We start from the raw sequence: 27,978 nt of genomic DNA, 5'->3' as shown, positions 1-27,978 counted from the left end.
CAAACATTATCTTTGCCACCTTTTATTCCTGTATTTTTTAATATGCAATTTCTTTCACTTACAATGTGCAGTGAACTGTTCCAAATTCTACATGAAGAAAATGAGAAGAAAACTTGTGGTTAGTAGTTAACCAGAGCAGCCACACCCTGGATGGGAGCTGGGCAATGGTTAGACAGGCTACATTTTCTGCAGACCTGGATGATGGCAGAAAAGCCATCACTGGGTCCCATGCTTGGCACCCTTAACTTCTCCAGATGCTGAGATGAGGAACTCCCAGCTTCACCAATATGCCTGCTCTCAGTCGTGGATCTGACTGAGACTCACCACAGTGGTTGCAGTCACCAGCTGAGTATATTTGAGCAAAAGTGATGTGTGAACTTGAGTACAGCCGGTATGCTAACGAGGTGCATAAGGCAGTTACCATGGTCACAGAGCAGCGTGAAGAAACTTAAGGGCTGCGACTGCTCACAGAAGGATCAGTGTGATGTTGGGGCCTCAACGGACATGGAAGAAAATGGAAGCCCCATTAGCGGCATCTCCACTGGCATGTCTTGCAGTTAATGTGCAGTCAGAAGAGCCTTTGTATGGGTAATTGGCAGAAGCTGCTTGCTCTTCAGTCCTTCGTAGGCAGAGAACCTGCACAGATGCAGCTAAATCAGAGAAGGCAGAAACTTCATTACACCAAGAAACTCTTCAAAGCTGATTTTTTTCAGAAGGAAACAAAACTTGCCTTAGGAGTCAAACTGGTAAGAGACTGGCGACACAGATCCGCAGGAAAGAGCAAGCACTCAGACAACACTGGTTTAGTCCTCAACACAAAACCACTATCCTGGCCACGGAATGTCTTCTGGACTTATCGGGGCTCTTCCATGAGAGCCTCTATCCAGCTGCTTCCATTCATCAGTTTAGTGGTCGCAATTACATATTCAGTGCCTCCATCTTCCAACTGGGAGAGAAAGCGCAGGGCGGCGATTTCAGCAAAGGTGACACCCCCGAGGAAAAAGATCAGTGTGACTCTGTTCTCTCCAGGTTGACCTAAAATGTAAACATTTCAGAATTCAAAAGTATCTATTACTGCTGCTTCTTGAAATTTTTTTTTCATTTAAAAGTGTATAAAAGGGTTGGAGAGATGCTGGCTCAGCAGTTAAGACTGTGTACTGTTCCTGCAGAGGAAGTTTAATTTCCCAGCACCCACATCAGAGAGCTCACAACTGTCTGTAATTCCAGCTTCAAGAGATGCCTCTGACCTCTCCAGGCACGCGCACGCACGCGCGCGCACACACACACAAATCATAAATATATTTAAAAACAGAGAAGGAGAAGTATGAAAAAGTCAAGTGCATCTTGGTATAACTGGTTCATCTGAGGCTCTGGAATGCTGATTTTGATCTTACACCCCGAGTCCTGGGGGTCTCAGTGCAGACTGAAATATGCTATTCACAAGCTCTGGCTGCCAATGTGCATTAGCAACCGACTTTACAAATGTTTTTACAAAGCAACCGCACAACACGAGCCCCATCAACAGCACACTGACTGTGGATGGGAGATAAACTCACGCTTCTTCTGCAGCCCGGTGGGCAATGGCTGGCGTTCTTCAAAGTGAGGCCCCGGGAGAATGCGGAGAACCTCCTCGATGCTCCGCCAACCTGGCCGGGAAAGGAGCTGAGCGAGTCGCACACTGAGTGGTGCATAACCACTGTACACGTAGGAAATGTCTGTGGGGTTCTGTCAACAGTTAAAGAAAAAAATAAGGAGACTGAGAGCCACCCACAGTTTTTTGGTACCTGAAGTTATTTGATTAGGAAACAGAAACTTAAAATACCCCTTGCCTGTGTCTTACTCCAATCCACCTTGTAGGGGCTCTGTGTTTAGCACCCAGGGCTTTATGTTCTTAACTTTCTTTCTTCCTTCCTTCCTTTCTTTCTTTCTTTCTTCCTTTCATTTATTTATTTGTTTATTTATTTACAGGGTTTCTCTGTAGCTTTGGAGCCTGTCCTGGAACTAGCTCTTGTAGACCAGGCTGGCCTTGAACTCACAGAGATCTGACTGCCTCTGCCTCCCAAGTGCTGGGATTAAAGGCGTGCGCCACCACTTTTTAAAGTTTGTTTTGACTTATGTGTACAGCAGGTATCTGTTTTTGAGTTGTAGATAGAAGCATACAGACCCCTGCAGAATCTAGAAGGTGCTGGGGTCACATGATGTTGGTACTTGGAACCATACCTACAGCCTGGCTTCACTTTAATCATTTGTTGTTTAAGACAGGATCTCACTATGTAGGCCAGGTCAGTCTCAAAGTTAGAATCCTCTTGCCTCAGCTCTGGAGTGCTGGGATTACAGGTTTGCACTTGGGAGACTGAGACTGGAGGATTAAGGTGTTCAAGGTCACTTGCTAGTAGGGAGTTAGAGGCTGGCCTGGACTACACTGAGTCAGTCACACATACATAATGTACACACGCACGCACACATGCGCACACACAGAAATGGTGTATAACTCAATGCTAGGAAGCAGGTTTAGCATGGCCTGGGTTTAATTTCTAGGACCAACAAACAAACAAACAAACAAACAAAACTCTAAGTAGTATTAAAAAGAACCAGGATGGAATGGGGCACCAGGAAGGTTCTTAGATCTAGCCCTCGTTAGGCAGTAGGTGTTTGAGGGGAAGAAGGTCAGACAGTGGTGAACTAGCACACTATGTGGACAATACAAGCTTGGCAGCATCGCACTGAGTGATGACTATAAAACTAAGAGGATCTCTGAAGACACGAGCACAGAATATGTGTGGAGTGCTGCCAGATGCGCAGATGCCCTTTGGAAGGACTAAAACCTGGCCACCAGGGTGGCCTCTGTGAAGAATGTTACCTGTGGCAGGAGCTGCTTCCCTTCCCAGTGCACAGTGACTAGCTTACACGTAAGGATGTTTCTGTGAACTATTCCTAACATCCCCTGCACCTCTTCCAGGGCCCTGTGCCCAGAAGCCTGTAGGTGTTATGCCAACACTCCCATGACTTCTGTTTGTGCCATGGCACAATTGGAGAGCAGACAGCAGCCTGTGGCCTGGCTTGTTTTGCCCTGCCCCCTGGTCTGGGACACACATGGAGGTCAGAAGCCGTCAGCCACACAGTTCTCTCTGGTTCCTGTGACAGGTTTCACGCCTCAGGTGGTGTGATGGACGCTAACTGCAGGATGGGCCTCTGAGCATGACTGATTACATTAGGCACCATCGCGGGAAGGGCTCCTTGATTAATGAGTGTGAAGAGTCATGGAGCATTGGCAAACACAGGGGCACACATCCTCTCTGTCCCGATGGACGTGCTGTGCCTGGCTCCCTCAAGCTCCTGCTGCTGGGAGTCCCCAGCTATGATGGTCTGTAGCCTGTAGGTCTGTAGGTCCACGCTGTTCACATCTTTATTAACCTCAAGCTATTCAATCTGACAGCATTCTGTCTCTGCTGAGACTAGGATGGATGCTGCACACATATGCACTGTTTTCCTGAAGCATGAGGAAATGATTAGAAAAGAATAAAGAGCTCAAAGAGTACGGGCACTTGCTGCCAAGCCTGGCAACCTGAGCTCAAGCCCCAGAACTGACATGGTAGAAGGAAAGAACCAACCCCTTCAAGTTGTACACACACACTAAACAGATCAATGTGAAGAGACACTCAGGAAGCGGAGCTGATGTACAGATCTCGGTGTGTACGCTGTCACCGTGAACTACAAGAATCAAGCACAGAAACACATCTTACTTGCTCATTGACATCATCCATCCAGAGCCGTAATGTTTTCCGAATCGTTGGGTAATTGTTTCTGCCCCCTGTCTGAGCTTTTAGTAGGCCAGCTTTCTCCAGGTTGTTCAAGGTCAGTATGTGCTCGTAGCCATAGGTCTGAAGGAGAAGGCATTTGGCAGTGATGTTAAGTCAGGAAAAGGGCTTCTGCAGATTTCCAAAGAGGAGCACTCTAACAAATCAATGTGGTTTGTACCCCAGGGCTCGTTAGCAAGGTCAGGACTGAGTGTGGAGAGTGCAGGGGACAGGGCAGAGGGTGCTGTGACTGGGACTCTTAGATGCTTGCCCACCAATATTAGCCCTGCTCCTTGTTTCGGGAATGATTTAAGGTTTTTACTTTAAAGTCAGAGTTTATGAGCCAAGCTGAGCACTAAAGAAAGTGTATTTCCATCCAGTATATATTAGCTCTCAAAGGCTTATCTGCACACTGAAAAGAACAAAAATAGTTCATAGTAAAATTTTGCATGTAGAATTTTGTTTTTTTTAAGAAGAACAGTAGTCGCTGACCCTGTGGAATGTCCCCTGAGACACTTTACAAACATCATGTCAGCTACCCGTAGATTGCTGTACCAGCCATGCTAACTAACCTTGGAGCACATACCGACTGGAAACCTGTGTACATACACAGCCTGTGTGCAAAGAAGAAGTGGAAGGAGGAGGAACCTCTGGGGAGAGACAGGAATTGGAGCAGGGCTGGGGACAGTTGGCTTGCTCCATGCACTTCTGCAATACTGGAATCTCATGAGAATTTCTGTCATTTGTGTAACGAAAGAAAGAGGAAAACAAAATCCACAAAAACTAACAACATACTGTGCACTGCCTGGTAATAACAAATAACCACCTGCCTGAGACATTCAAATGGGAAAATTGGTTTTTCCAACAGGGTCTCACTGTATAGCCCTGGATAGCCTGGAGCTCACAGAGTTCCATCTGCCTCTGCTCCCAAGTGCATGTGTGTGGCATGCTGCCAGGCTATAGAAAAAAACATCTTGTAATAGCAGTGGGCTTCCCTATTACTATAAAGTCTAACAAGCTAAGCCTGTTTAGGAACAATCAGAAATTTGTCCTGTACATTGGCCCACAGACATACACACACATGCAAATCAATCAAAGAATGCAATAAGATTTTCCACAGGGGTTAGCAAGATGCTGTCAAGTCTGATGTCCTGAGTTCCATCCTTGGGTCCATATGGTGGAAGGAAAGAGCTCACCACCAAAAGTTATTTTCTGTCCTCTACATGCATATCATGACACATAAGTATGCATATACACATGTGCAAACACACATAAACATGCTAAATAATTAAATTAATAAGCATAATTTTAAAATTTAGATTAAAAAGATAGTGGTGATAGAAGTTAAAGACAGGCTGATGAGAAGGTCCGGAGGGTGAAGCACCTGTCACGCTGTGTGCTGCGCCCCATGGAGGTGGAAGGAGAACACAGTCTGAAGTTGTCCTGCCCCCTTGTGCACCATGACATGTACACACTAACAAACAACAGGTTCTAAAACAAAACAAGCTCGTGTTCACACTACACTAAAACAGCAGCTGTGAGAGCTCTATTATTAAAAGACGCGCTCCTTCTCAGCATATAAAACCTCTTTAGTTTACTACCTGGAGAATTTCCCTTTTGTAGAAGTCCAGAACCTTCTGCTTGAGCCCACTGTTGCACACAGATTGGAGGCACACCAGTCTCAACACCTTGATGAGCGGATGCTTCTGGGCAATACAGTCCTCGATGTAGTTGTTGACCTAGAAATGAAATATAAACAGACTCATAGCCCACGGACTTAAAACAATTTGATATCTCCTATATTCCCCTAAAACAGTGGTTCTCAATCTGTAGTCAAGACCCCTTTGGGAGCCGGGTGGTGGTGGCACATGCCTTTAATCCCAGCACTTGGGCGACAGAGGCAGGCGGATCTCTGTGAGTTAGAGGCCAGCCTGGTCTACAAGAGCTAGTTCCAGGACAGGCACCAAAGCTACAGAGAAACTGTCTCGAAAAACCAAAAATAAAAAAATTTAAAAAGGGGGCTGGAGAGATGGCTCAGTGGTTAAGAGCATTGCCTGCTCTTCCAAAGGTCCTGAGTTCAATTCCCAGCAACCATATGGTGGCTCACAACCATCTGTAATGAGGTCTGGTGCTCTCTTCTGGCCTGCAGGCATACACACAGACAGAACAATGTATACATAATAAGTAAATAAATAAATATTTAAAAAAAATTAAAAAGACCCCTTTGGGGGTCGTAGTTACAGGGGTCACGTAAGGCCCCTGCATGCCAGATATTTACATCACGATTCATAAGAATAAAAAATTACAATTATGAAGTAGCAATGAAATAATGTTATGGCAACATAAGAAAATCACAAACCCACTGACAGCTGCAACTGCTAGCATCAGCAGGAGGCAGATGAAGTGAGTCAACTTTTGCCTTTGAGGGAATTGTTAAATACAGTCACTGTTGGTGTTAATGATAAACCTTCACTGTAAACAAACAAAAAGGAAATAATGTTATGGTTGGGGTCATCACAACAGGAGGAGCTGTATTAAAGGGTGAGAACCACTGCTCTAGGCAAAGAAAGACAGCTGGAGAGAGGAAGGCTGTTTCCTGACTTCCTCATCCCTGCTGAAGGTGTCTCCCTCTACTCTGTGCCCCAACCCGACAGCTACCACACACACACACCAGCGTGAGATGGTGAGGACAACACTGGGCAATCAAATCGCCTGCTCGGACACATCTACCTCATAAACAACTAGTGGCTGCTGAATATTTGGGGTTTATGTGGCTTGGTCTACCTAAAAAAAACAAAAAAACAAAAACAAAACAAATATCAACAATTTACCGGTAGAGCATGAAGTGATAGGAATACTTTTTAAAAAATAGGAACCTTTGCAAATTGAACAATTAATATTTTATGGTGATGAATATTTTTAAAAGTAACCTGTGTTGGTTGATGTTTTGAGATAAGGTCTCCTGTAACCCAGGTTGGCCTCAAACTTGCTATGTAGCCAAAGCTGGCCTTAAATGCTTCCATCTCTCAAGAGCTAGGATTACAAGTGTGGGTCACCACGACCAGCTGGTGTGTGTGTGTGTGTCTGTGTGTGTATACAATGTTGTTGTTGCTAGTTGCTTTAGGAATATTGGGTCTGACCCCAAGATTTCTAGACATGCTAGACAGGTACTGTCCTATCAATAACCTACACCCCCACCCCAAAAGGCAAATATCTTTTTTTATTACACACACACACACACACACACACACACACACACGGGGGGGGGGGGAGGACGAGCACAAGAGGAACCAGAACAATGGCTGAGGGACAGGTAGAATGGCGCTCACTCACCTTCAGTCTGAGCACTGAAGAGGCGGCAGAGGCAAGAGGATCTCTGGCTTGAGCTACATATCAAGTTCTAGGCCAGCCAGGGCTCCAGGTGAGTTTTAGTCTCAAACAATAACAACATAGACAACACCGCAATGGACCGCTGGTCTGGCTCTAACGGTAGATGACTGGCTTTCACTCTGGTGAAGAACAGGCTCCCACATACCTTGTCAGTGTCCACCCCAGACATGAACTCCTGCTCCACTGTTAACTTATCGAAGAAGTCTTCAGAAGCTAAAATGTAATCAGCAAAGTTTTGACTTAGAAATTCAGCAGTGTCATCTGGCTCGAGTGTTATGCTTCTATTCATAAGCAGAATTAGCAAATGCAGCACATAAAACCAAAAAGGTAGAGACTGAGAGCAGCCAGTTACACTTGCACACTGCTCCTTCGAGGTCCTTTGCTTAGGGTGCACAGGTAAGGACCAGGCAGGGGTCTCAGTGTCAGTGAACACTCACTTTCCCAAAGCACAGCCTCCTGCCAACTGATTCCTACTTTTGTCACCAGCAGATAAAGGATTAATTTCCCAACACTGAACTTAGATTCAAAGCATATTTCTTAACATTTCATACTGAACACATGCTATTCAGTACTGAACAAATTCCTTAGCTTCTCCATCTGAGTCAGATGGGCTTGCATTAGGATTTAAATACCTTAATATCTCATGAGGCTCTCTGTGACAATTCTCTGGGAAGTTTGTTTTACTTTTTGAGATAGGGTTTCTCTGTGTAGCCCTAGTGTCCTGGAACTCACTCTGTAGACCAGCCTGACCTTGAACTCAGAGATCTGCCTGTCTCTGCCTCCTGACAGCTGGGATTAAAGACACACGTCTCTGGTTTAGTTTGTTTTTGAGGCAAGGTTTAGTGTAGCCCAGACTGGTCCTGAACTCACTATAAACTTCCTTCAGTACCCCCCAGCACCCGTGCTGGCACTGCAGCACATACCATCAGGCCTGTACTGTAGTGAGCACACTAACTGAGCTACATTCCCAGGCCCTTTTCTTTCTTGTCTGAGATGTCCTTGACTTTATGGTCTTCCTGCCCTAGCCTTCCAAGTACTAGGATCACAGGTGCTCTGCACAGTTCTCAAGAGGACCAAAGCAAGAGTCTTAGCAAAACCCTGAACACCATACCGCCCTAATTAAATAACCTTCACATAGGAAAACATCATGGGGGAAGTGCTGACTGCTTCACGTCATACCGGGGCCATCCTCTAGACGAGTGCCTTTTTCTTATCCATATTCCAGGTATTTGACCTCATGATTAATACTTCAGCTGAGTTAATCACAAATGGAACTTTTTAAAAGACTTGTGTGTACCCGAGTGTGTCTGTGCATGAGCGCAGTGCCCTCAGAGGTCAGTGGGGTCTCCTGGGTGGAGTTATAGGTAGCTGTGAGCTACCTGCAGTGGTGCTGGGTCCTGCACTGGGGTCCACAGCAAGGGGAGCAAATGCTTGTAACCATTGAGCTATATATCAGCCTGGACAAGCGTTCCTATTAATGTCACACGCTTAGTCAGATAAAGTGTCCCCAATTTGTCACCCCATCTCGGAGAGGTGCAGGCAAGAGGGTCATCAGGAGTTCATGTCAGACCGGGCTATGCATCAAGTTTAAGGCCAACCAGGGCTGCATGAGACCCTACCTAAGAAAGTCATACACTTCCTTCTCCTGTGACTCAAGCATGATGCTCAAATGGAACTGGCTGTGGGTGGCTCAGTGGTCAAGCACTGCTTCACATTAACAAGCCCCAGTTTGATCTCAGGCACTAAAATAATAAAATAAATACATAAAGCACGACTAGTCTTCCCAAGGAAGGACCAAGGTGCCAATGACCAGGGTGCTGGACAATGTATCCACAGCCAGTCCCAGGTAGGAAGAGCTACAACAAAGGGTACTCACTGGTGACATCTTTGATTAACTCGGCAATTGAGGTGTGGTTGGCAAGAGATCCCCTGGCGGCCTGCATGTGGGGCAGCTGGGAAACAAACTGCTTAATCTCCCCCACTGTCTTGGCATTGTGCCTCTCCTGCAAGAGAACAGAACAAGCAGCTGCAACATGAGGCGGCAGGAAAACATCCAGAAGATGTGTTAGCAATACCATCATGAAAGGGAAATACAAATCAGGTTAAACCCAGCTCCAAAGCCATAGGAAGGTAAGTACAGTGACATGGTGCTACTCCATCAAAGGACCCCAGGGTGGAAAGGAGAACTCCTTCCAGTTGTCCCTTCCTCCCCAAACACACACACACACACACAAACTCTAAGTGCCTCACACAGCAGAAAGAGTCCAAGTCAGGCATGCCAGAACTGACTTAAAACCCCAACACTTGGGAAGACAAAAGGATCAGAAGTTCAAGATCATCCTCAGCCATGAGACAGTGTCAAAAATCAAAAACAAACAGTCAAAAATCTTCTGTGTAGGCAATGCTCTTAACCACTGAGTAGGATGGGGAGAACTTGGGGCAACGGGATGATTGGGATAAAGGAAGGTTGGATAGGGGAGCAGGGAAGCACATATCTTAATTAAGGGAGCCATCTTAGGGTTGGGAAGAGACTTGGACCTAGAGGGGCTTCCAGGTGCCCAAGGCGAAGTCTCCAGTTAGTTCCTGGGGCAGCTGAAGATAGGGAACCTGAAATGATCCTATCCTATAGCCATACTGATGAATATTTTGCATATAGAACCTTCATCTGGAGATGGATGGAGATAGAGACAGAGACCCACACTGGAGCACTGGACTGAGCTCCCAAAGTCCCAATGAGGAACAGAAGGAGGGAGAAGATGAGCAAGGAAGTCAGGACCAAGAGGGGTGCACCCACCGACGGAGACAGTGGGGCTGATCTATTGGGAGCTCACCAAAGGCCAGCTGGACTGTGACTGAAAAAGCAGGGGATAAAACCGGACTCTCTGAATATGGCGGACAATGAGGGCTGCTGAGAAGCCAAGGACAATGGCACTGGGTTTTGATCCTACTACATGTTCTGGCTTTGTGGGAGCCTAGCCAGTTTGGATGTTCATCTTCCTAGACCAGGATGGAGGGGGGAGGACTTTGGACTTTCCACAGGGCAGGGAACCCTGACTGCTCTTCAGACTTGAGAGGGAGGGGGAAAGGAGGGGGGAGGGAGAGAGGAGTGGGGGAACGGGGAGAGGAGTGGGGGGAGGGGGGAGGAGTGGGAGGCTGGGAGGAGGCAGAAATTTTTTTTTCTCAATAAAAAAAAAAATCTTCTGTGTAATAGAAACAAATGCCATCTGGCATTGGATCTCAACAGTGAATGCAGCCCATGAACAAAGTGAACTCGATTATTGACAAGAACGTTTTAATAACATCATCCAAAACTATCTTCAGGAACATGGAGTTAATCTACAGAGAGAATCCCTAAGAAAGGTAACACCCAAAACCAGAAACACAACGACAAAGGCAAAAGGCACTTTTCAGAAACTCTCCCAGTTTCTGTCTGCAGAGTCTAAACAGTCATTGTGTAAATCTAGCGAATCCCACACTTCCAAACCAGAGCAACAAGAACAAACTGGCTAAAGACAAGAGGAGGCAGGAAGGTGGTAACGAGGCGGCTGGGGATTCTGCTCTCATTATCACTGATCACACGTGTGGGCTCCCCTGCCGGATGCTGGCCAGACCTCCCGTGTTCTCCTCCAGCAGCACCCCACGTCTGTCTAGTACAGCAGGCATCCTCTAGGAGGAGGAAAGGGTGTAACAGAAGATCATGGGAAGTTGTTTATGAAAACAACACCCATGTCTCACGTCCCCTAAAAAGAGGAACCCTGAACACAGTGCTGCTGATACAGGCCTGAGAAAAAGTTTTAAAACAACAAAAGCCTAGGCTGGTGACACAGCTCAAGGGCACAGCATGTCCACATGACCTGAGTTTAATCCCTGGTACTAGGAAAGTAAATAAATAGTGTATTTTTTTAAAGAAAGAAAACCTTATGCTCTCTTGAATCTGCAGGTATTAGAATAAGATAGGTGTGCTATAGCCCAGCTTCTTTAAAACAAAACAAAAAAAAGGATTTCTTTTATTTTTAATTATGTGAATTTGCATGTGTCTATGCGTGGATATGTCCACGTGAGTCCAAGGGAATTGAACTCAGGTCCTCTGCAAGAGCAGTATTCTACACTGCTGAGCCATCTCTCCAGCCCCAGCCCAGCTCCTAAACTATGGGACACGGTTCGTACAAGACTGTGTAAATGAACATGAGGGTCACAAAAAGTTTCTGAACACGTGTTGTCCAAAAATTAACTGAAACACATTTCTGTTTTTTTGGGTTTTTGTTTGTTGGTTTGTTTGTTTGTTTTTCAAGACAGGGTTTCTCTGTGGTTTTGGAGCCTGTCCTGGAACTAGCTCTTGTAGACCAGGCTGGTCTCGAACTCACAGAGATCTGCCTGTCTCTGTCTCCCGAGTGTTGGGATTAAAGGCGTGCGCCACCACCGCCTGGCAAAACACATTTCTGTAAGTGCTCACAAAGGCATTGACCCTGAACATACAACATGGCGCCCTTGCAGGTGTGCATCCTCCAGCACGGAGCCCTTGCAGGTGTGTGTCCTCCAGCACGGAGCCCTTGCAGGTGTGTGTCCTCCAGCACGGAGCCCTTGCAGGTGTGTGTCCTCACAGCATGGAGCCCTTGCAGGGTTGCGTCCTCCAGCACAGAGGGAGCCCTTGCAGGTGTGTGTCCTCCAGCACAGAGGGAGCCCTTGGAGGTGTGCATCCTCACAGCATGGAGCCCTTACAGGTGTGTGTCCTCACAGCATGGAGCCTTACAGGTGTGCGTCCTCACACCAGTCCAGGCCGCACATGCTGCCTAGACACCGTGGCTCAGACTCAATGCTACTTCATGCTATAAACTGCAGTGTTCTCACTAGATAAAAGATTTCTGCTCTTATAGAAACATAATGGCTTAGTGGGGGTGTGGGGTGGGAGGGCAGTAGTGGCGCACGCCTTTAATCCCAGCTCTTGGGAGGCAGAGGCAGGTGGATCTCTGTGAGTTTGAGGCCAGCCTGGTCTACAAAAGCTAGTTCTAGGACAGGCTCCAAAAGTACACAGAAACCAAAAAAGAAAAAAAAGAAACATAACAGCTTAATGACAGAAAACCTACTATTTTCCTACAGGAGTTCCAGGCCAGGGTTACACAAAGAAATCCCACCTTAAAACAAACAAACAACCCCCCAAAAGCAAAAACAGCAAAAATCAAAGTGAATACCTCCTGAGAAATATTACTTGAGGGTGGGCTGATCTCTGGCTTCCATATGCACACATAGCACACATGCAAACATACACGCACGCACACGTGTGCATACACAAACACATACACTATGGGGAGAACTTTTGATTTCCAATGATTTCTTTTCTTCCTTCCTCCCCCACCTTTTTTTTCTTTTCTTTTCCTTCCTTCCTTTTCAGAGAGACCCATCTGCCTTTGCCTATCGAGCTATCAAGTGCTGAGATAAAATGGAGTGTGCTCATGTCCAGTTCCCGTTATTCCTGAAACGGCCCTAAACTCATCCCTGCTAGTCTTCACTGTATATAATACAGGAAGAGTCAGTCTCAGCACTCACAATTATAAAATCAAAGTATCAATCCACTCTTAAAAACCACTGAAGAGGGAGCTGGAGAGATGGCTCAGTGGTTAAGAGCATTGCCTGCTCTTCCAAAGGTCCTGAGTTCAATTCCCAGCAACCACATGGTGGCTCAAAACCATCTATAAAGAGGTCTGGCGCCCTCTTCTGGCCTTCAGGCATATACACAGACAGAATATTGTATACATAATAAATAAATAAATAAATGTTTAAAAAAAAAAAACCACTGAAGATGCCCCATGTCACAAGTATCAAATATCAGCTAAGATTCAATTCTTTACATAAAAGTCAGCAAGCAGGGCACCTCCCTCACATGCAAATTTGCTTTTGTCTTTAATAGCTGGCTTTGGAGCCTGTCCTGGAACTAGCTCTTGTAGACCAGGCTGGTCTCGAACTCACAGAGATCCGCCTGCCTCTGCCTCCCGAGTGCTGGGATTAAAGGCATGCGCCACCATCGCCCGGCAATAGCTGGTAAAATTATGAGCACATCAAGGAATTATTTTTAAATAAATTTTCTTATGCTTTGTTAGTTTAGTGTATACCTGACTCACAGACCTAAACATCTTAGGTAAATAGAAGTCTGAGCTGCAAATGCTCTCGCTGTGACTAGGACTGCTATCCCCTCAGCACTCCCAGAGGGCAGGGTGGCAGCCAAGGCTCACCTCACCTCAAAGGCAGCAGAGATGATCTTCGCCTTCTTGCTGAGCACAGAGCCCACAGCGTTGAAGTTCTTGTCTCGGATCTCAGCATAAAGCTCCTCTGCAGAGTTCAGCTGAAGCTTCTTCGCTTCCGTGGGAAGGTCCTTCCCGCCACCGCCGCCCTGCTTCTTGGGTGTGAATTTCTCTGGCGGTAACTTCACATAACCTGAAGTTGGAGGGAACAACACACTTGAGCGGTTACTGGAAGATCCAAGGGTCAAAAGCCTAGGCCCAAATGCCACCAGCAACTCACAGTAGAAGAGCAGATGGTTTGTTGTCACAACTGAATTAGAAGATAAGGGCTCCCCACTCTGCTACACTCTCTGTGGCCCAGCTGCTTCAATATCCATACCATGGCTCTAATTGTAATTCTGGACAGCTATAGAGACCATTGCAACAATGTCGAGTTCGTCAAAAGAAATCTCACCAGCGTGGGCATGCCCCAGGTGAATGCTAGCACTGGGAAGGCAAGGCCAGGAAGACTGTGGTGAGACCAGCCTGCACCACAGATCCATAAAACAGCAGCAGCAAACAAGACAGAAAATTCCAGAGTGTTCACAGGAAATAACAAAAGGTGGTGAGAATTTTAAAAATTCATTATTTTTATGTGTATATATGTTTTGACTGCATATATATTTGTATGCCATGTGCATGTGGTACCCAAGGAGACAAGAAGGGGACACTATTCATCATTACACCAGATCAGAAGTGGAATTTAAGGCCAGCAAGATGGTGATGACCTGAGCTTAGTCCCTGTGGCTCTGGTGGTGGAAGAGAGAACGGATGGTACAGTGCTCCTGCCCCTCACGTATGGAACTGAGGAGTCTGCAGAACTTGATTCCCTTTTCACTCTAAAATGAATTCTGCAAAGACAGATTCTAAGAACCGAATGCCATTGCTGTGGTTTGGGCCACAGGAGGGGCTATGTGTCCTTTGCTCTGTTTTTCCAGTTTCTCCTTAATTAGCATTTTAGTTATGAAAAACTGAGTTCCGGGGGCTGGAGAGATGGCTCAGTGGTTAAGAGCATTGCCTGCTCTTCCAAAGGTCCTGAGTTCAATTCCCAGCAACCACATGGTGGCTCACAACCAACTGTAATGAGGTCTGGCGCCCTCTTCTGGCCTGCAGACATACACACAGACAGAATATTGTATACATAATAAATAAATAAATAAATAAATAAATAAATAAAGAAAAACTGAGTTCCTACTCTTTCTCTTCTTGGACAGTCCCTACCTGCCTCGCACCTTTACACAGCCAGCCTAGGCCCACTCAGAGGCCACCCCTGCCCAGACCCTTCCTTGTCCTAAACTCCAGGCTCTCCTTTTGCCATCTTCTGGGTATGCTCTGCGAAGGCTTACCCCTTCTTCTGATTCCCACCTATGATCCAGCATCTTGGAATGAACACTTCTGTCAATTAAGAATGAGGGTAAGATACCATTTTGGGGAACAAGTTAAAAAATACAAGCCATATGACCATATCATTAAGGACCTGGCATCTCTTAGTCTTTTATGGCAATGCCTCTTCATCTCTATCTTCAGCCGTCCACATCCTGCCCCCTTGGCAGCAAGCCTGTTCTCATGATAGAAAGTACAGAACACAAAATTTACCACTTTGGCCACTTTACAGTTAACAATTCACAGGGATTCTGTGCAGAGGTTTATGACCACAGCAGCTGGTTCTAGACTTTCTTACCCCAAAGGAACGAGCAGTTTTACACCCTGCCTCCCAGTCTCTGGACTTTACAACTTTATCCACAGCTCCAGAATGTCAACAGAGGCCAGGCTGAGACAGACAGCAGCCTGGGTGTATGTGTGTGTCTACCCACTCATGGTAAGGGGCACAACAGACCTTGTCTAAAGGAGCCATTTCCCCTGGACATTGGCTGCCAGGTGGAAATGAGGTCTAGGGACTGCTAAAACATAGATGTTTTTTAAGACATGGCATGAATCAAGACTATTAATAATTCCTCACATTTGAAACGCTAACAGAAATATGATGGCCCAAACCAAGCAAACTACACATGCTGTGATCTCTGGCCTAATCACTCGTTAAGCTCAAACTCCAGCTGATCTTCCAGGACTTCCACCTCGTGCCCCCGACCTCCTGAACAGTTGCTGAGGATCTCACCATCTGTGCATGTCAACTCAAGACAAGTTGGCTGCCCCCAAACAGTGGCATTTACAGTCTGTCCTCTTTTGAACCTCCACCTAAACCTTACTCTTCTTTGCAAACCCAGAGCTCTCCCGATCTTCACCACCCACATGGGGCTAGCTTCAGCTAATGTGAAGCAGGCAAGTCTGAGCAAGGATATCTGGTCAGCCCAGAAGTCAGCAGAGTACTCAAATGTCTAACCTCAGGCTCACAAGACGAGTCAGCACCTTTTTTCCAGCTGTGCTCTGACTTCTATGCCAAGGACTTTCTCAATAACCTTTGGGCTGGGGTGTGACACTGTCTACAGACTAAGGCTGGGGTGTGACAGTGTCTACAGACTAAGGCTGGGGTGTGACACTGTCTACAGACTAAGGCTGGGGTGTGACAGTGTCTACAGACTAAGGCTGGGGTGTGACACTGTCTACAGACTAAGGCTGGGGTGTGACAGTGTCTACAGACTAAGGCTGGGGTGGTGACAGTGTCTACAGACTAAGGCTGGGGTGTGACACTGTCTACAGACTAAGGCTGGGGTGTGACAGTGTCTACAGACTAAGGCTGGGGTGGTGACACTGTCTACAGACTAAGGCTGGGGTGTGACACTGTCTACAGACTAAGGCTGGGGTGTGACACTGTCTACAGACTAAGGCTGGGGTGTGACAGTGTCTACAGACTAAGGCTGGGGTGGTGACACTGTCTACAGACTAAGGCTGGGGTGGTGACACTGTCTACAGACTAAGGCTGGGGTGGTGACACTGTCTACAGACTAAGGCTGGGGTGGTGACACTGTCTACAGACTAAGGCTGGGGTGTGACAGTGTCTACAGACTAAGGCTGGGGTGTGACAGTGTCTACAGACTAAGGCTGGGGTGGTGACAGTGTCTACAGACTAAGGCTGGGGTGTGACAGTGTCTACAGACTAAGGCTGGGGTGTGACAGTGTCTACAGACTAAGGCTGGGGTGTGACACTGTCTACAGACTAAGGCTGGGGTGTGACAGTGTCTACAGACTAAGGCTGGGGTGTGACAGTGTCTACAGACTAAGGCTGGGGTGTGACAGTGTCTACAGACTAAGGCTGGGGTGGTGACAGTGTCTACAGACTAAGGCTGGGGTGTGACACTGTCTACAGACTAAGGCTGGGGTGTGACACTGTCTACAGACTAAGGCTGGGGTGGTGACACTGTCTACAGACTAAGGCTGGGGTGTGACACTGTCTACAGACTAAGGCTGGGGTGGTGACACTGTCTACAGACTAAGGCTGGGGTGGTGACACTGTCTACAGACTAAGGCTGGGGTGTGACAGTGTCTACAGACTAAGGCTGGGGTGTGACAGTGTCTACAGACTAAGGCTGGGGTGTGACACTGTCTACAGACTAAGGCTGGGGTGGTGACAGTGTCTACAGACTAAGGCTGGGGTGTGACAGTGTCTACAGACTAAGGCTGGGGTGTGACAGTGTCTACAGACTAAGGCTGGGGTGTGACACTGTCTACAGACTAAGGCTGGGGTGTGACAGTGTCTACAGACTAAGGCTGGGGTGTGACAGTGTCTACAGACTAAGGCTGGGGTGTGACAGTGTCTACAGACTAAGGCTGGGGTGTGACACTGTCTACAGACTAAGGCTGGGGTGGTGACAGTGTCTATAACCTAAACTCCCAGCACTCAGGAGATTAACCAAGAAGCCCAGAGCTCAAGGCCAGTCTGAGCTACAGAGAGAGACTTTCTCACAAGAGCATAAAAATCAGGGGCCAGTGAAAGGGCTTAGTGAGTAAAGGTGCTTGACCCAAATTCCATCCCCAGCATCCACATGGTGGAAGGAGAGACCAGCTCCTGAAAGTTGTCCTCTGACTTCCATAGATGCACAGTAGATACACAAGTACACGTGTGTGCACATACACACAATAAATAATAAATGTGGAAAAAATTTAAATAAGGTATGATCAAAATATATACATACATGAAACTGTCAAATAACATATTAATAACATTTTTTAAAGCATTTCTTTTTTTTCTTTAATTTGTTTTTATTTCATGTGCAGTGGTGTTTTGCCTGCATGTATGTCTATGAGAGTGTCAAAAGCCCTGGACTGGAGCTACAGAAAGGTGTGAGTTGCCATGTGAGTGCTGGGAATTGAACTCTTGTCATTTGGAAGAGCAGCCAGTGCTCTTAACTACTGGCCATCTCTCCAGTCCCAAAAAATACTTCTAAAAGTTAAATAAGGTGGGTGTTTTGATCTTTAATTCCCGAGATCTTTAATCTCAGTTCTTGGGATGCAGAGGCAGAGGCAGGCAGAGGTAGGGGCAGGGAGAGGTAGGGGCAGGCAGAGGCAGAGGCAGAGGCAGGAGCAGGCAGAGGTAGGGGCAGGCAGAGGCAGGGGCAGGGGCAGAGGCAGGGAGAGGCAGAAGCAGGCATAGGTAGAGGCAGGAAGAGGCAGGCAGAGGCAGGAAGAGGCAGAGGCAGGCAGAGGCAGGAAGAGGTAGAAGCAGGCATAGGTAGAGGCAGGAAGAGACAGGCAGAGGCAGGAAGAGGCAGAAGCAGGGAGAGGCAGGCAGGGGCAGGCAGAGGCAGGCAGAGGCAGGCAGAGGCAGAAGCAGGGAGAGGCAGGCAGGGGCAGGCAGAGGCAGGAAGAGGTAGAAGCAGGGAGAGGCAGGCAGGCAGAGGCAGGCAGAGGCAGGGAAAGGCAGGCAGAGGCAGGGAGAGGCAGGCAGAGGCAGGCAGGGAGAGGCAGGGAGAGGCAGGCAGAGGCAGGCAGGGAGAGGCAGGCAGATGCAGGCAGAGGCAGGCAGGGGCAGGGAGAGGCAGGGAGAGGCAGAGGCAGGCAGAGGCAGGGAGAGGCAGGCAGAGGCAGGCAGGGGCAGGCAGGGGCAGGCAGAGGCAGGCAGAGGCAGGGAGAGGCAGGGAGAGGCAGGGAGAGGCAGGAAGAGGCAGGAAGAGGCAGGCAGAGGCAGGAAGAGGCAGGGAGAAGCAGGCAGGGGCAGGGAGAGGCAGGAAGTGTCACTCTCCTATCAGCTACTTTCCTGTCCTGTGTGTTCTTATTTGGCCATTTGGTTTGAGCACAGTTTATAGTGGGAATAAATAGGACGTACAGTTTCTCATGGTCTTCAGTTGTTACTTTCGGGACTCTGCAATGTTGTAGAATGTTCTCAACTACCTAGAATACCTAGAAAATAAATGGCAACACAAAGCTTCACCCCACCCTCCTTCATGTTTCCTGGTATGATGATTCCTCAAGTGACATTCTCGGGATTTTTGCAATCCAAGAACTAATAGTATTTTTTGTTTTGTTTTAAGACAGGGTTTCTCTTGGAACTTGCTGGGAAGACCAGGCTGACCTCAAACTCAGAGATTCATCTGCTTCTGCTTCCCGAGTGCTGGACCAAAAGATGTGCACCACCACCCAGCTCAGGAATCAATAGCTTTATATGCTGCCAACTTGTTTTTAAAAAATTGTATTAAAGTATCATTAGAAAATGGATCTTTAGTTAGGTGTGGTAATTTACACCTTAGTGCAATCACAACACTAGGGAGGCACAGGCTAGCCTGGACTACATAGTAAACTCCATGTTAGTTTGAGCTACACTCTGTTTCAAAACACAAGGGGTGGGGAGAGAAAGGAGGAGGATGGAACCTCTAGAACCTTGCATTTAAGCAACGCTTGAGATGAGCATAGAGCAGCGGCCTCCACACGGGGGCTCCACCCTGTTAGGGACCAGTGAAAGCTGACATCACTTCACTCACTGTTCTGAATGCCATAAATCTCATCAATGAGTCCTTCGTATGTGAGCTGGGTGGCCAGCGGCGTTAAGAGATCCACGTTGCGATCAAGCAGCAGGAGGTTATCAAACACAGGGAACACTGAGTTTTGGCTTCCCGTAAACTCCCTCTTCATCCTGACCATCATATTGGCCACTTGCTGGAAACAAAACATGGAATCAACTGGAGCCTCCTGGGAACTAGCCGAGTTTAAGATTCTGCCACAAATAGAACAACAATCAAAAGAAGGGAAAAAAGGAGGAAAGTTGCAAGGATCGCTGATAACGAAATAAACAGCTATCAAGAAGCACCTGCGGTTAACCACCATGCCAAGTGGGAGCCAAGAGTGGCCCCTGGGCCCCAGCCAGACACAGTATCAGACCCGTAGTTACATTCTACAGTGTCTGCAGATGGTGAGGTACGCAGCAGCTGTTCCCGAAAGAAACACAGGTACCTGTGAGCCTCTGGCCATAGCTTTGAAAATTTTTAGAAAGATTTAGTTATTTTTAGGACAGAAGAGATGGCTCAGTGGTTAAGAGCACTTACTGGTCTTGCAGAGAACCTGGGTTCAGTTCCCAGCCCCCACCTCTGGGGGCTCATAGCCATTTGTAAATCTAGTTACTAAGAATTCATCCAGACAACCCCTGACCTCCAGGGGTACCTGCACCCAAGTAGTGCATATAAACCCACAAGATGCACACAAATCCTGCCCCATATAAACTAAACTTAAAGAAGATTTCGGGTTTTTATTGATATGTATATGTGTGTCTGGGAGTGGCTTTGTACATATGAGTGCAGAGCCCACATTGATCATAAGAGGGCATCGGGTCCTCTGAATCTGGAAGCACAGGTGTCTGGGTCTGAGAACTGAATTTGATCTTCTGTAAGGCAGGAAGCACTCGATCACAGAGCCATCTTTCCAGTCCCCAGTCACAGATTTTGTCAAAAGATCAATACTAAACCTTGTGTTGTGTATTTGTGTTTGGTCACCTGATCATTCATACAGGACAAATGGCCAAGAGCTCTGTGACTCTGGCCCAGATAGAACTCCTCTGATGCATGACATTCACTGTAAGTCATACTACACACCTCACGCCATGCTTATGATACATTTAAACAGCAAAGCCACCTAAGTGGCCTGAGAAAGAGACACTTGTCAACCTTGGTCACCTCTGCTAACATGTCCAGTGGGTGAGTACTGACAGGAACGAGACCAAGTCCTCAACATGGAATACGTGCGTGCCGAGGACTGACTGCGTCTCTGGGGACTCCCTCATCGACCACTATTCTGTATGAAACCAGAAAGCAGAGGTTTCTCACCCGAGCACATTCTCCTTTCCCGAAGATGTGGGGGATGGTTCCATATAGCGCCTGCAGGGTCATCAACCCTTTGGCTGCATGGTACAAGCTTGTCTGGTCACCCTCCAGGTAGCACTCCTGTGGAGACAAAGGCCAGTTACTGAGGGCCATCGCTGACTTTGGACTGTTTGGCCATCCATTTACAAGTCAAAAATGTTGGCTGGGGCTGGTAGTTCAGAAGGATGAGCCAGGGGATAGGAGTCCCAGGTCACCCCGGGCTATGTGAGACCACATTTGAGATAAGCAAAGGACAAAATGAAAAAAACCCAAAATGGTTCTCTTTTGTAGTACAGCTTGGTAGCACACACCTTTAATCCCAGGAAGAGAGGCAAGTTGATCCCTGAGTTCAAAGCCAGTCTGGTCTACAGAGCATTCCAAGCTACCCAAGGATACACAGTGAGATCTTGTCTCAAAAAACACAAAACAAACAAACAAAAAAAAAGGTATCTTTTGTCCCAAAGCCCCCACTGCTACTACCTCAGGGTCTCTTCAGTACTCAAAGCCAGAAGCAGGAGGACAGTAAGAACCGGGGCTGAGGAAGGGATGGTGGAGTTCTGACCCAGAGCGGGGCTGTCCCAACAAAGACCTCCCAGAAGCTTCACTCTGAGCACCTTGTTTGTGATTCCTCTAGGCTGGTGTTTGTAACCTTTCCCCAAGACAACAGCCAGGACAAGAGCGCCATGAGATGCACGCTCTGGAGCACCAAATACTCCATGCTTCACTTCATCTTAAAAAGTTGTATACTGGACTGGAGAGACGGCTCGGAGGTTAAGAGCACTGACTGCTCTTCCAGAGGTCCTGAGTTCAATTCCCAGCAACTACATGGTGGCTCACAACTATCCACAATGAGATCTGGTGCCCTCTTCTGGTTCATGCAAGCAGAATACTGTATACATAATAAATAAATAAGTCTCAGAAAAAAAAGTTTTATTACTATAAAGACTCTCCTTTTACAATGCTATCTTAAAAAAAAAAAAGATTTCCAAACTAATGACAGGATTTTGTTGCTTTTTTTTTCTTTTTTCTTTTTTGGTTTTTGAAAACAAAGTTTTTCTATGTAGTCCTGGCTGTCTTGGAACTTGCTGGGTAGACTAGGCTAACCTCAAACTCAGAGATTCATCTGCCTCTGCCTCCCAAGTGCTGGACCTAAACATGTGCACCAAACCTGGCATTGCAGATTTTTTTTTCTTATTTTGGTAGTTCTGGGAACCAAACCTAAGGCCTCAAGCACATTGCTCCACTTCTGAGCTACTCTCTCAGTAACAACAGACTGAATGACGGTCACACTGGCTACCCACTGGAAACAACACTGCCCGCCAGGACAGCCAGTGATGGAGTGCTAAGCATTAGCAGCCCACTCCTTGCATAGGAAACCCCACGTGGCATTTCAAGCTACAAGGACATTTTAGGATGAATGCTACTACACATCAATATTTAAAAGCTCATATTCTGGGCGCCAAACTTACTCACCCACACAACAGAAGCCCTGTAGTCTCTTACTAGGCTGTCTGACTTTAGATATACCAGTCTTTAGTTAGGAAAATGAAGGTGCTAACGCTATGTGCTGGCACTGAACATTCAGTGGGGTGAGCACCGTCTCAGATTTTACACACCGCACAATAAAGCCAGAAGCACACAAAGATCTGACATCTCTCAATGTCTCTCCAGGAGCTAGGAAACACCAGGCTGCGCTGAACTATTTAGGATCAAGTAAGCTCCATCAGAACTGGGGGTGGCATTTCTTTCAGTCATAACTCTCTGCCCTAAAACTGGGGAACATACAGGCAAAGATTGTATGTGCTATGAGTGAGGGCTGCAGAAAGGCTGTCTGAAAAAGAACTTAAAAGAATTCTCAAAACCCACTAAAACAAAAGAGTGAGAGGTGAGCTTGGTGTGGCTTCCGCAAAGAGGTCGAACACTCAGGGGAAAATGGCCTCCTCATCACTCTGTGTCCTTTCTAACTAAAAAAAAAGTACTATGTGACATATGTTTAGAGATTCTTGGGGCAGGGCAGGATTGAGACAGAGTCTCACTATGTAGTCCTGGCTATCCTGAAACTCGTTATACAGACCAGGAGGCCAGGAAATCTGCCTGCATCTGCCTATTGGGATTAAAGGTGTGTGCTACCATGGCTAGCTATTTACAAAACTTTCGAATTATTGCTTTAATTATTGGGGTTTTTGTTTTGTTTGTTTGTTTTGAAGTCTCCCTTTTGTGGTCAAGCTGGCCTCAGCTCTCAGTTGTGCTCAGTTTCCCAGGAGCTGTGACAGTAGGTGTTTAACTGAAGACTTTAAAGCGGTGAATTTGGGGCTGGAGAGATGGCTCAGTGGTTAAGAGCAATGGCTGCTTTTCTAGAGGACCTGGATTCAATTTCTGGCCTCCACACAGCAGCTCCCAATCATTTTCAATTCTGACCCACTCTTCAGGCCTCTGTGGACACCAGAAACACATGTAGTACACATCCATACTTGTAGACAAAATACCCAAAGCGCACACACACACACACACAAAACCCCAGCAACAACCTAGTAAAGAATCAAAAGAAAGAAATCCTTAAAAATAAAGGAGTGACTTCTACAGCATGTGGATGACAGTGAAACTAAAATATTATATAAAGAATTCCTAGCCAATGTGGGGTGCACACCTTTAATCCCAGCACTCGGGAGGCAGTCAGAAAGATCTCTGTGAGGGGCTGGAGAGATGGCTCAGCGGTTAAGAGCATTGCCTGCTCTTCCAGAGGTCCTGAGTTCAATTCCCAGCAACCACATGGTGGCTCACAACCATCTGTAATGAGGTCTGGTGCCCTCTTCTGGTCTGCAGGCATACACACAGACAGAATATTGTATACATAATAAATAAATAAATAAATATTTAAAAAAAAAAAAAAAAAGAAAGATCTCTGTGAGTGTGAGGTCAGCCTGGTCTGGTCTACAGAGTGAGTTCCAGAACAGCCAGGGCTACACAGAGAAACCCTGTCTCAGAAAACAATAAATAAATAATTAAAAAATAAATATAAATAAATAAACCCTGAAAACCAAAAAGTGGAAGCCAGCCAGGTATGGTTATATACATCTGCAATTCCAGCACTTGAAAAGTGGAAGAAGAATAAGGAACTCAAGGCCAGTCTGGGCTACATGAGACCTTGTCCTAAAATAGCAAAACAGATTTGGGACAAATATATTATATCCATGAATGAACATTAAACAAAATATCAAAAACAAACAGAAAGAACAATGGGAACCAGCAGGTCCATAATCAGAGCACTTAGAAGGCTGAGTAGGAGAATGGCAGGTAAAGCCATCACAGACCACAGAGCAAGGCAAACCCTTTAAAAACTGGGGTGAAGTTGGGGGGAGCTGTCTGGAGAGAAAGCTCAGTGGCTAAGAGCTCTTGTTGTTCAAGCCGACCTTAAATCTTCACACACATGTGAAAATGACCAAACAGACACCTGTGTAACGCCGGAGCTGTGGGCGCAGGTGGGAGGATGTGTGAACCTACTGGCGGCCAGTCTCAGCTTCAGGTCAGGGAGATGGAGAGGGACAGTGCTGATGTCCTCTTCTGCACACACCCGTGCCATATACACGAGAAAAGGAAGAGAAGGAGAAGTAGGCAGAAAAAAAATGAGCAGGAAATTTGCCAAAGTGAACATATTGGACATTCGTACACATGGGAGATGGGCCTTACCACGTTATCATCCCAACAAAAATGAAAGTCTAAAGGCCAGTCATGGTGGTGCTCAACTTTAATCCCAGCACTCAGGAGGCAGAGACAGGTGGGTCTCTGTGAGTTCCTGGTCAGCCTGTCCTATATTGTGAGTTCTAGGCTAGCCAGGGCCACACAGTGAGACCCTGCCTTTAAAACATGAGTTTGGTGTTAGGAAAATGTCAGCCTTACTTTGAATGCGCCCTCTGATTCCATGGATAAGAGGTCTCCATCAAACGGAATGAGATCTAAACTGTATTCCTCTCGATGGATAAAGGATCCCAAAACACCCAGGTCCTTCAACCGTTGCTCACACAGCAAGCTCCGGCGTGGCACAAACAAAATGTGGAAATCCCTGGTAGGGCCACGTCTGTCTTCACTGCAAAGGAAGTAAACTTTATTAGCTTGTGTGCTGCTTAGAGTCAAAGGTTTTTCTTATTTCATCCTCACTGCCTGGCAGGCACTAAATAAACATTGCTTAAGTAAACACAGAAAGACAGACTCTCAAGGGACTGGAGAGATGACGGCCCAGAGGTTAAGAGCACTTGCTACTCTTCCAGAGGACACCGGTTTGGTTCCCAGCATCAACATGGCAACTCACAAGTATCTACAATTCCAGTTCCAAGGTATCTTGCGCCCTCTTCTGGCCTCCACAAGCATCAGGCACTTGCACAGTGCACACATAAACAGTCAGGCAAATGCAAATACATAGAATAAGCATATCTTAAAAAACACCAGACTCTCTCTCATACCCAAACTTTTAATCAAACTTTGATTCCAGCACCAACATCACATGATTCATGAATGTCTGTAACTCCAGTTCCAGGGGATCCAACACCCTTTTCTAGTCTAGACACACACACAGAGAGAAAGAGAGAGACAGATACAGAGACAAAGAGACAGGCAGAGAGAACTAAAAAACCCAGATCTCACAACAGATCTCCTTGTTTGTGGACTTCCAAATTGGCCCATATGCAGCCACGGTTTTCAGGGTTGCATCAATCAACTGTAGCAGAGTGCAGCCTGTGCTGAGAACTTCCTCTACAGATTGGATCCAACAGTAAACTTTAACCAGTTCTTACTTACTCATTTTGCTTATGAAATTCTAACACTTTACATTTTGGCATTTTGAAAAAGAGAATGACCATTAGAAGTTTTGGTTGCTATGTTTTTCAAGGCAGGGTTTGCTCTGCTGATACAGGTTTGAACTTTCAGTTATCCTGAGAGGGAAGTTACTTCCCTCCAGCTCCTCAGAGCTCTTTCACAAGCCTCCTGCCTCTCCCCTAATATCCTGCCACATCTGCTCCTACTCTCCCAAAAGATGGCCTTCTGACACTCTGGCAAGAGGGTGCTACAAGGCACAGGTGCTCAGAGCATTAAAGTCACTATAAAAACAACTTCTGGGCAGGAAAAGTTCAGCAGGGGAAACCTGATGAGTCCAACCCCTTGGACTCCACGGGGGAAGAGAAGCCATTCCCACCAGCTTTCTTCTGACCTCCATGCAAGCACCATGGCACACACCCATCTCCAAAGTAAGAAAGTAAGTATAAAAAACCCCTTTAAAGCCCAAGTCCTCTTGAAATGCAAAGCTCTGATGTACCTGAGCACATTCTCGGCAATTATATCCATCAATTCTAGCCTGGGTCTGACCAAAAAGATGATATTCTTGACATCAGCTGCTGGCAATCGATTTCCTTTAAGTGTGAACATTTTTTCCACTTCATGTTCCTAGGGAAGCAAACACAAAAGGTTAGTTAAAAACTTTATAAATAATTCATATTACTTATAAATAATTCAATCACATAAAGGACCAAGCTTCAAGACAAAGCCATTATTTCTGCATGGTAGTCTAACTGCTGGCACAGGAAACCATCAAAGGCACCAGGTCAGGGCCACACAAGACAGTACTGTGTGCAAAATGCTTTTTGTTCTTGTTCCTTCCCCATGGTGCCAGACATCAATTCCAGGGCCTTGTGCATGCCAGGAAGTACACGACCACTGAAGAGCACCCTCTGCAAAGAACACTAACCATGTCTTAATAGCGGGGTTTGCACAGATTAAATAGCTTTGTGAGTGATTAGTCAGGAAGAGATAAAAATCCCATTACCAATACGAAGTTCACTTCATTAGTAACTCTTGAAGAGATCCCATGGGTCACGTTACCTTGAGAAGCGAATACTGGGCGATCAGTCCAAAGGGTCCGGTCAGGTACTCATCCCACACAATGGCCTGCAAGAGAGGAGAGATGCTCCCTTCTGCCACAGTCTCAGGAATCCCGACAACAGTGGCAGAAAATGGCAGTTATACACAGTAGGAATACATTTTTTAGGGTTTATTTTTCCCTGCACCCCACTCCCATTTTGATTTATTTTAATATGTGCAGTTGTGTGTGTCTGTCTTTGGGAATGCGCCTGTGTGGGCAGAAGGGTGAGATCTGGAGTTACAGGTGGTTATCAGCCCTGTAGATGCTGGGAACTGAACCAGCTCCTCATTCCTAAAATTTGGAGTTGAGATTTTTACACATTCAAAGATAAGATCACATTCATAGCCCAAAGGTGGAAATAAAACTTTCATGGGGGGCAGGTGTGCTACCAAGGTCCAGTAATCCCTGCTTCCTCCGGGAGTGACACTTAGTAAAACTGATACAACACCACAGTCATAATCCTAGTGTCCTGATAATCTATTCTATCTGTCGGATCTCAGCCTCGTCTGCGGTCGAATCTGGGTTCCTGCTGCCTTCCTGACTCAATAGCAGCAAGCAATCATCTTACTTGGGACCCCATTTTTTTCCAAAACTGGTTCTGTAGGAGCCTCGGTTTTATATTTCTCTTCAGATTAGCACTGACAGTTCCCTAGAGAATGATTCACAAATCTCAGAATAGAGGAAAAAAATAATGCTTAAAAGAAAATTTCTCAGCTAGGTAAAGGAAGGCTCATGTCTGTAATGCCAGAACTTGGTAGGCTGAGGCAAGAGAATGAGGAGCTGGAGGCTAACCTGGCTTACACAACCAGGAACAATCTATGCCGGCAGGAATTGACTCAAAAAATAATAAATAAATAAAACAGAGCCGTGCACAAGCCTTTAATTCCAGCACCCAAAGGTAGAGGCAGGAGGATCTCGGTGAGTTCGCGGCCAGCCAGGGCTCAGTGAGACTCCGCCTCAAATTAACAATGAAGAAAAAAGGGAAGGAAATTCTATCAAGCCCGGCTTCCTTGTAAAGCGGGTGCTTTAATAAGCAAGATGATCCGTGTTAAAGGCCAACTTTTCAAAGTTTCAAGTAATTCCATCCTCTCCCACAACGTGAGTGGAGAGAGCTGTGGGCGTGGGTGCTTCCAGACTGGAAGGGAGCTCGGGGCTGTCACGGAGCAGCGGCCTGGTCACCGCCTGGGCCCTCACCTTGCTCCCGGCGCACTTGTCCAGAAACTCGCGCAGCTCGCGGCGCACCGCCTCGCGCAGCACGTTCAGGTTCACCCGCCCGTACGACAGGTGCGCGGCCATCTTGCCTGGCCACCGGCGTTTCCCAGGCGCTGTCGCCGTCACGTGACTGGCCGTCCACGTGACCGGAC

The 27,978-nt window shown here is 46.7% G+C and overlaps 1 protein-coding gene across 1 annotated transcript; it reads right to left on the bottom strand.

The window, feature by feature from the left end:
• Positions 1 to 12: 12 nt before the first annotated feature.
• On the bottom strand, positions 13 to 27,930 carry Vps33a (VPS33A core subunit of CORVET and HOPS complexes). The gene is made up of 13 exons (XM_041648393.1): positions 27,809 to 27,930; positions 26,575 to 26,640; positions 26,012 to 26,139; positions 24,604 to 24,790; positions 20,671 to 20,787; positions 19,336 to 19,510; positions 13,420 to 13,616; positions 9,064 to 9,190; positions 7,333 to 7,400; positions 5,399 to 5,536; positions 3,744 to 3,881; positions 1,557 to 1,725; positions 13 to 1,035 (listed from the first exon to the last, which is right to left on the bottom strand). Exons 1-13 carry the CDS (start codon positions 27,908 to 27,910, stop codon positions 854 to 856), a joined length of 1,794 nt encoding a protein of 597 aa, XP_041504327.1. The 5' UTR covers positions 27,911 to 27,930; the 3' UTR covers positions 13 to 853.
• Between the last annotated feature and the right edge of the window lie 48 nt (positions 27,931 to 27,978).

This window comes from Microtus oregoni, unplaced genomic scaffold, assembly GCF_018167655.1.
Source record: "Microtus oregoni isolate MIOR12 unplaced genomic scaffold, Mior012 000003F_ref0000135, whole genome shotgun sequence".
In the NCBI taxonomy this organism is placed as follows: domain Eukaryota; kingdom Metazoa; phylum Chordata; class Mammalia; order Rodentia; family Cricetidae; genus Microtus; species Microtus oregoni.
This window is presented reverse-complemented; position numbering and strand designations above follow the sequence as displayed.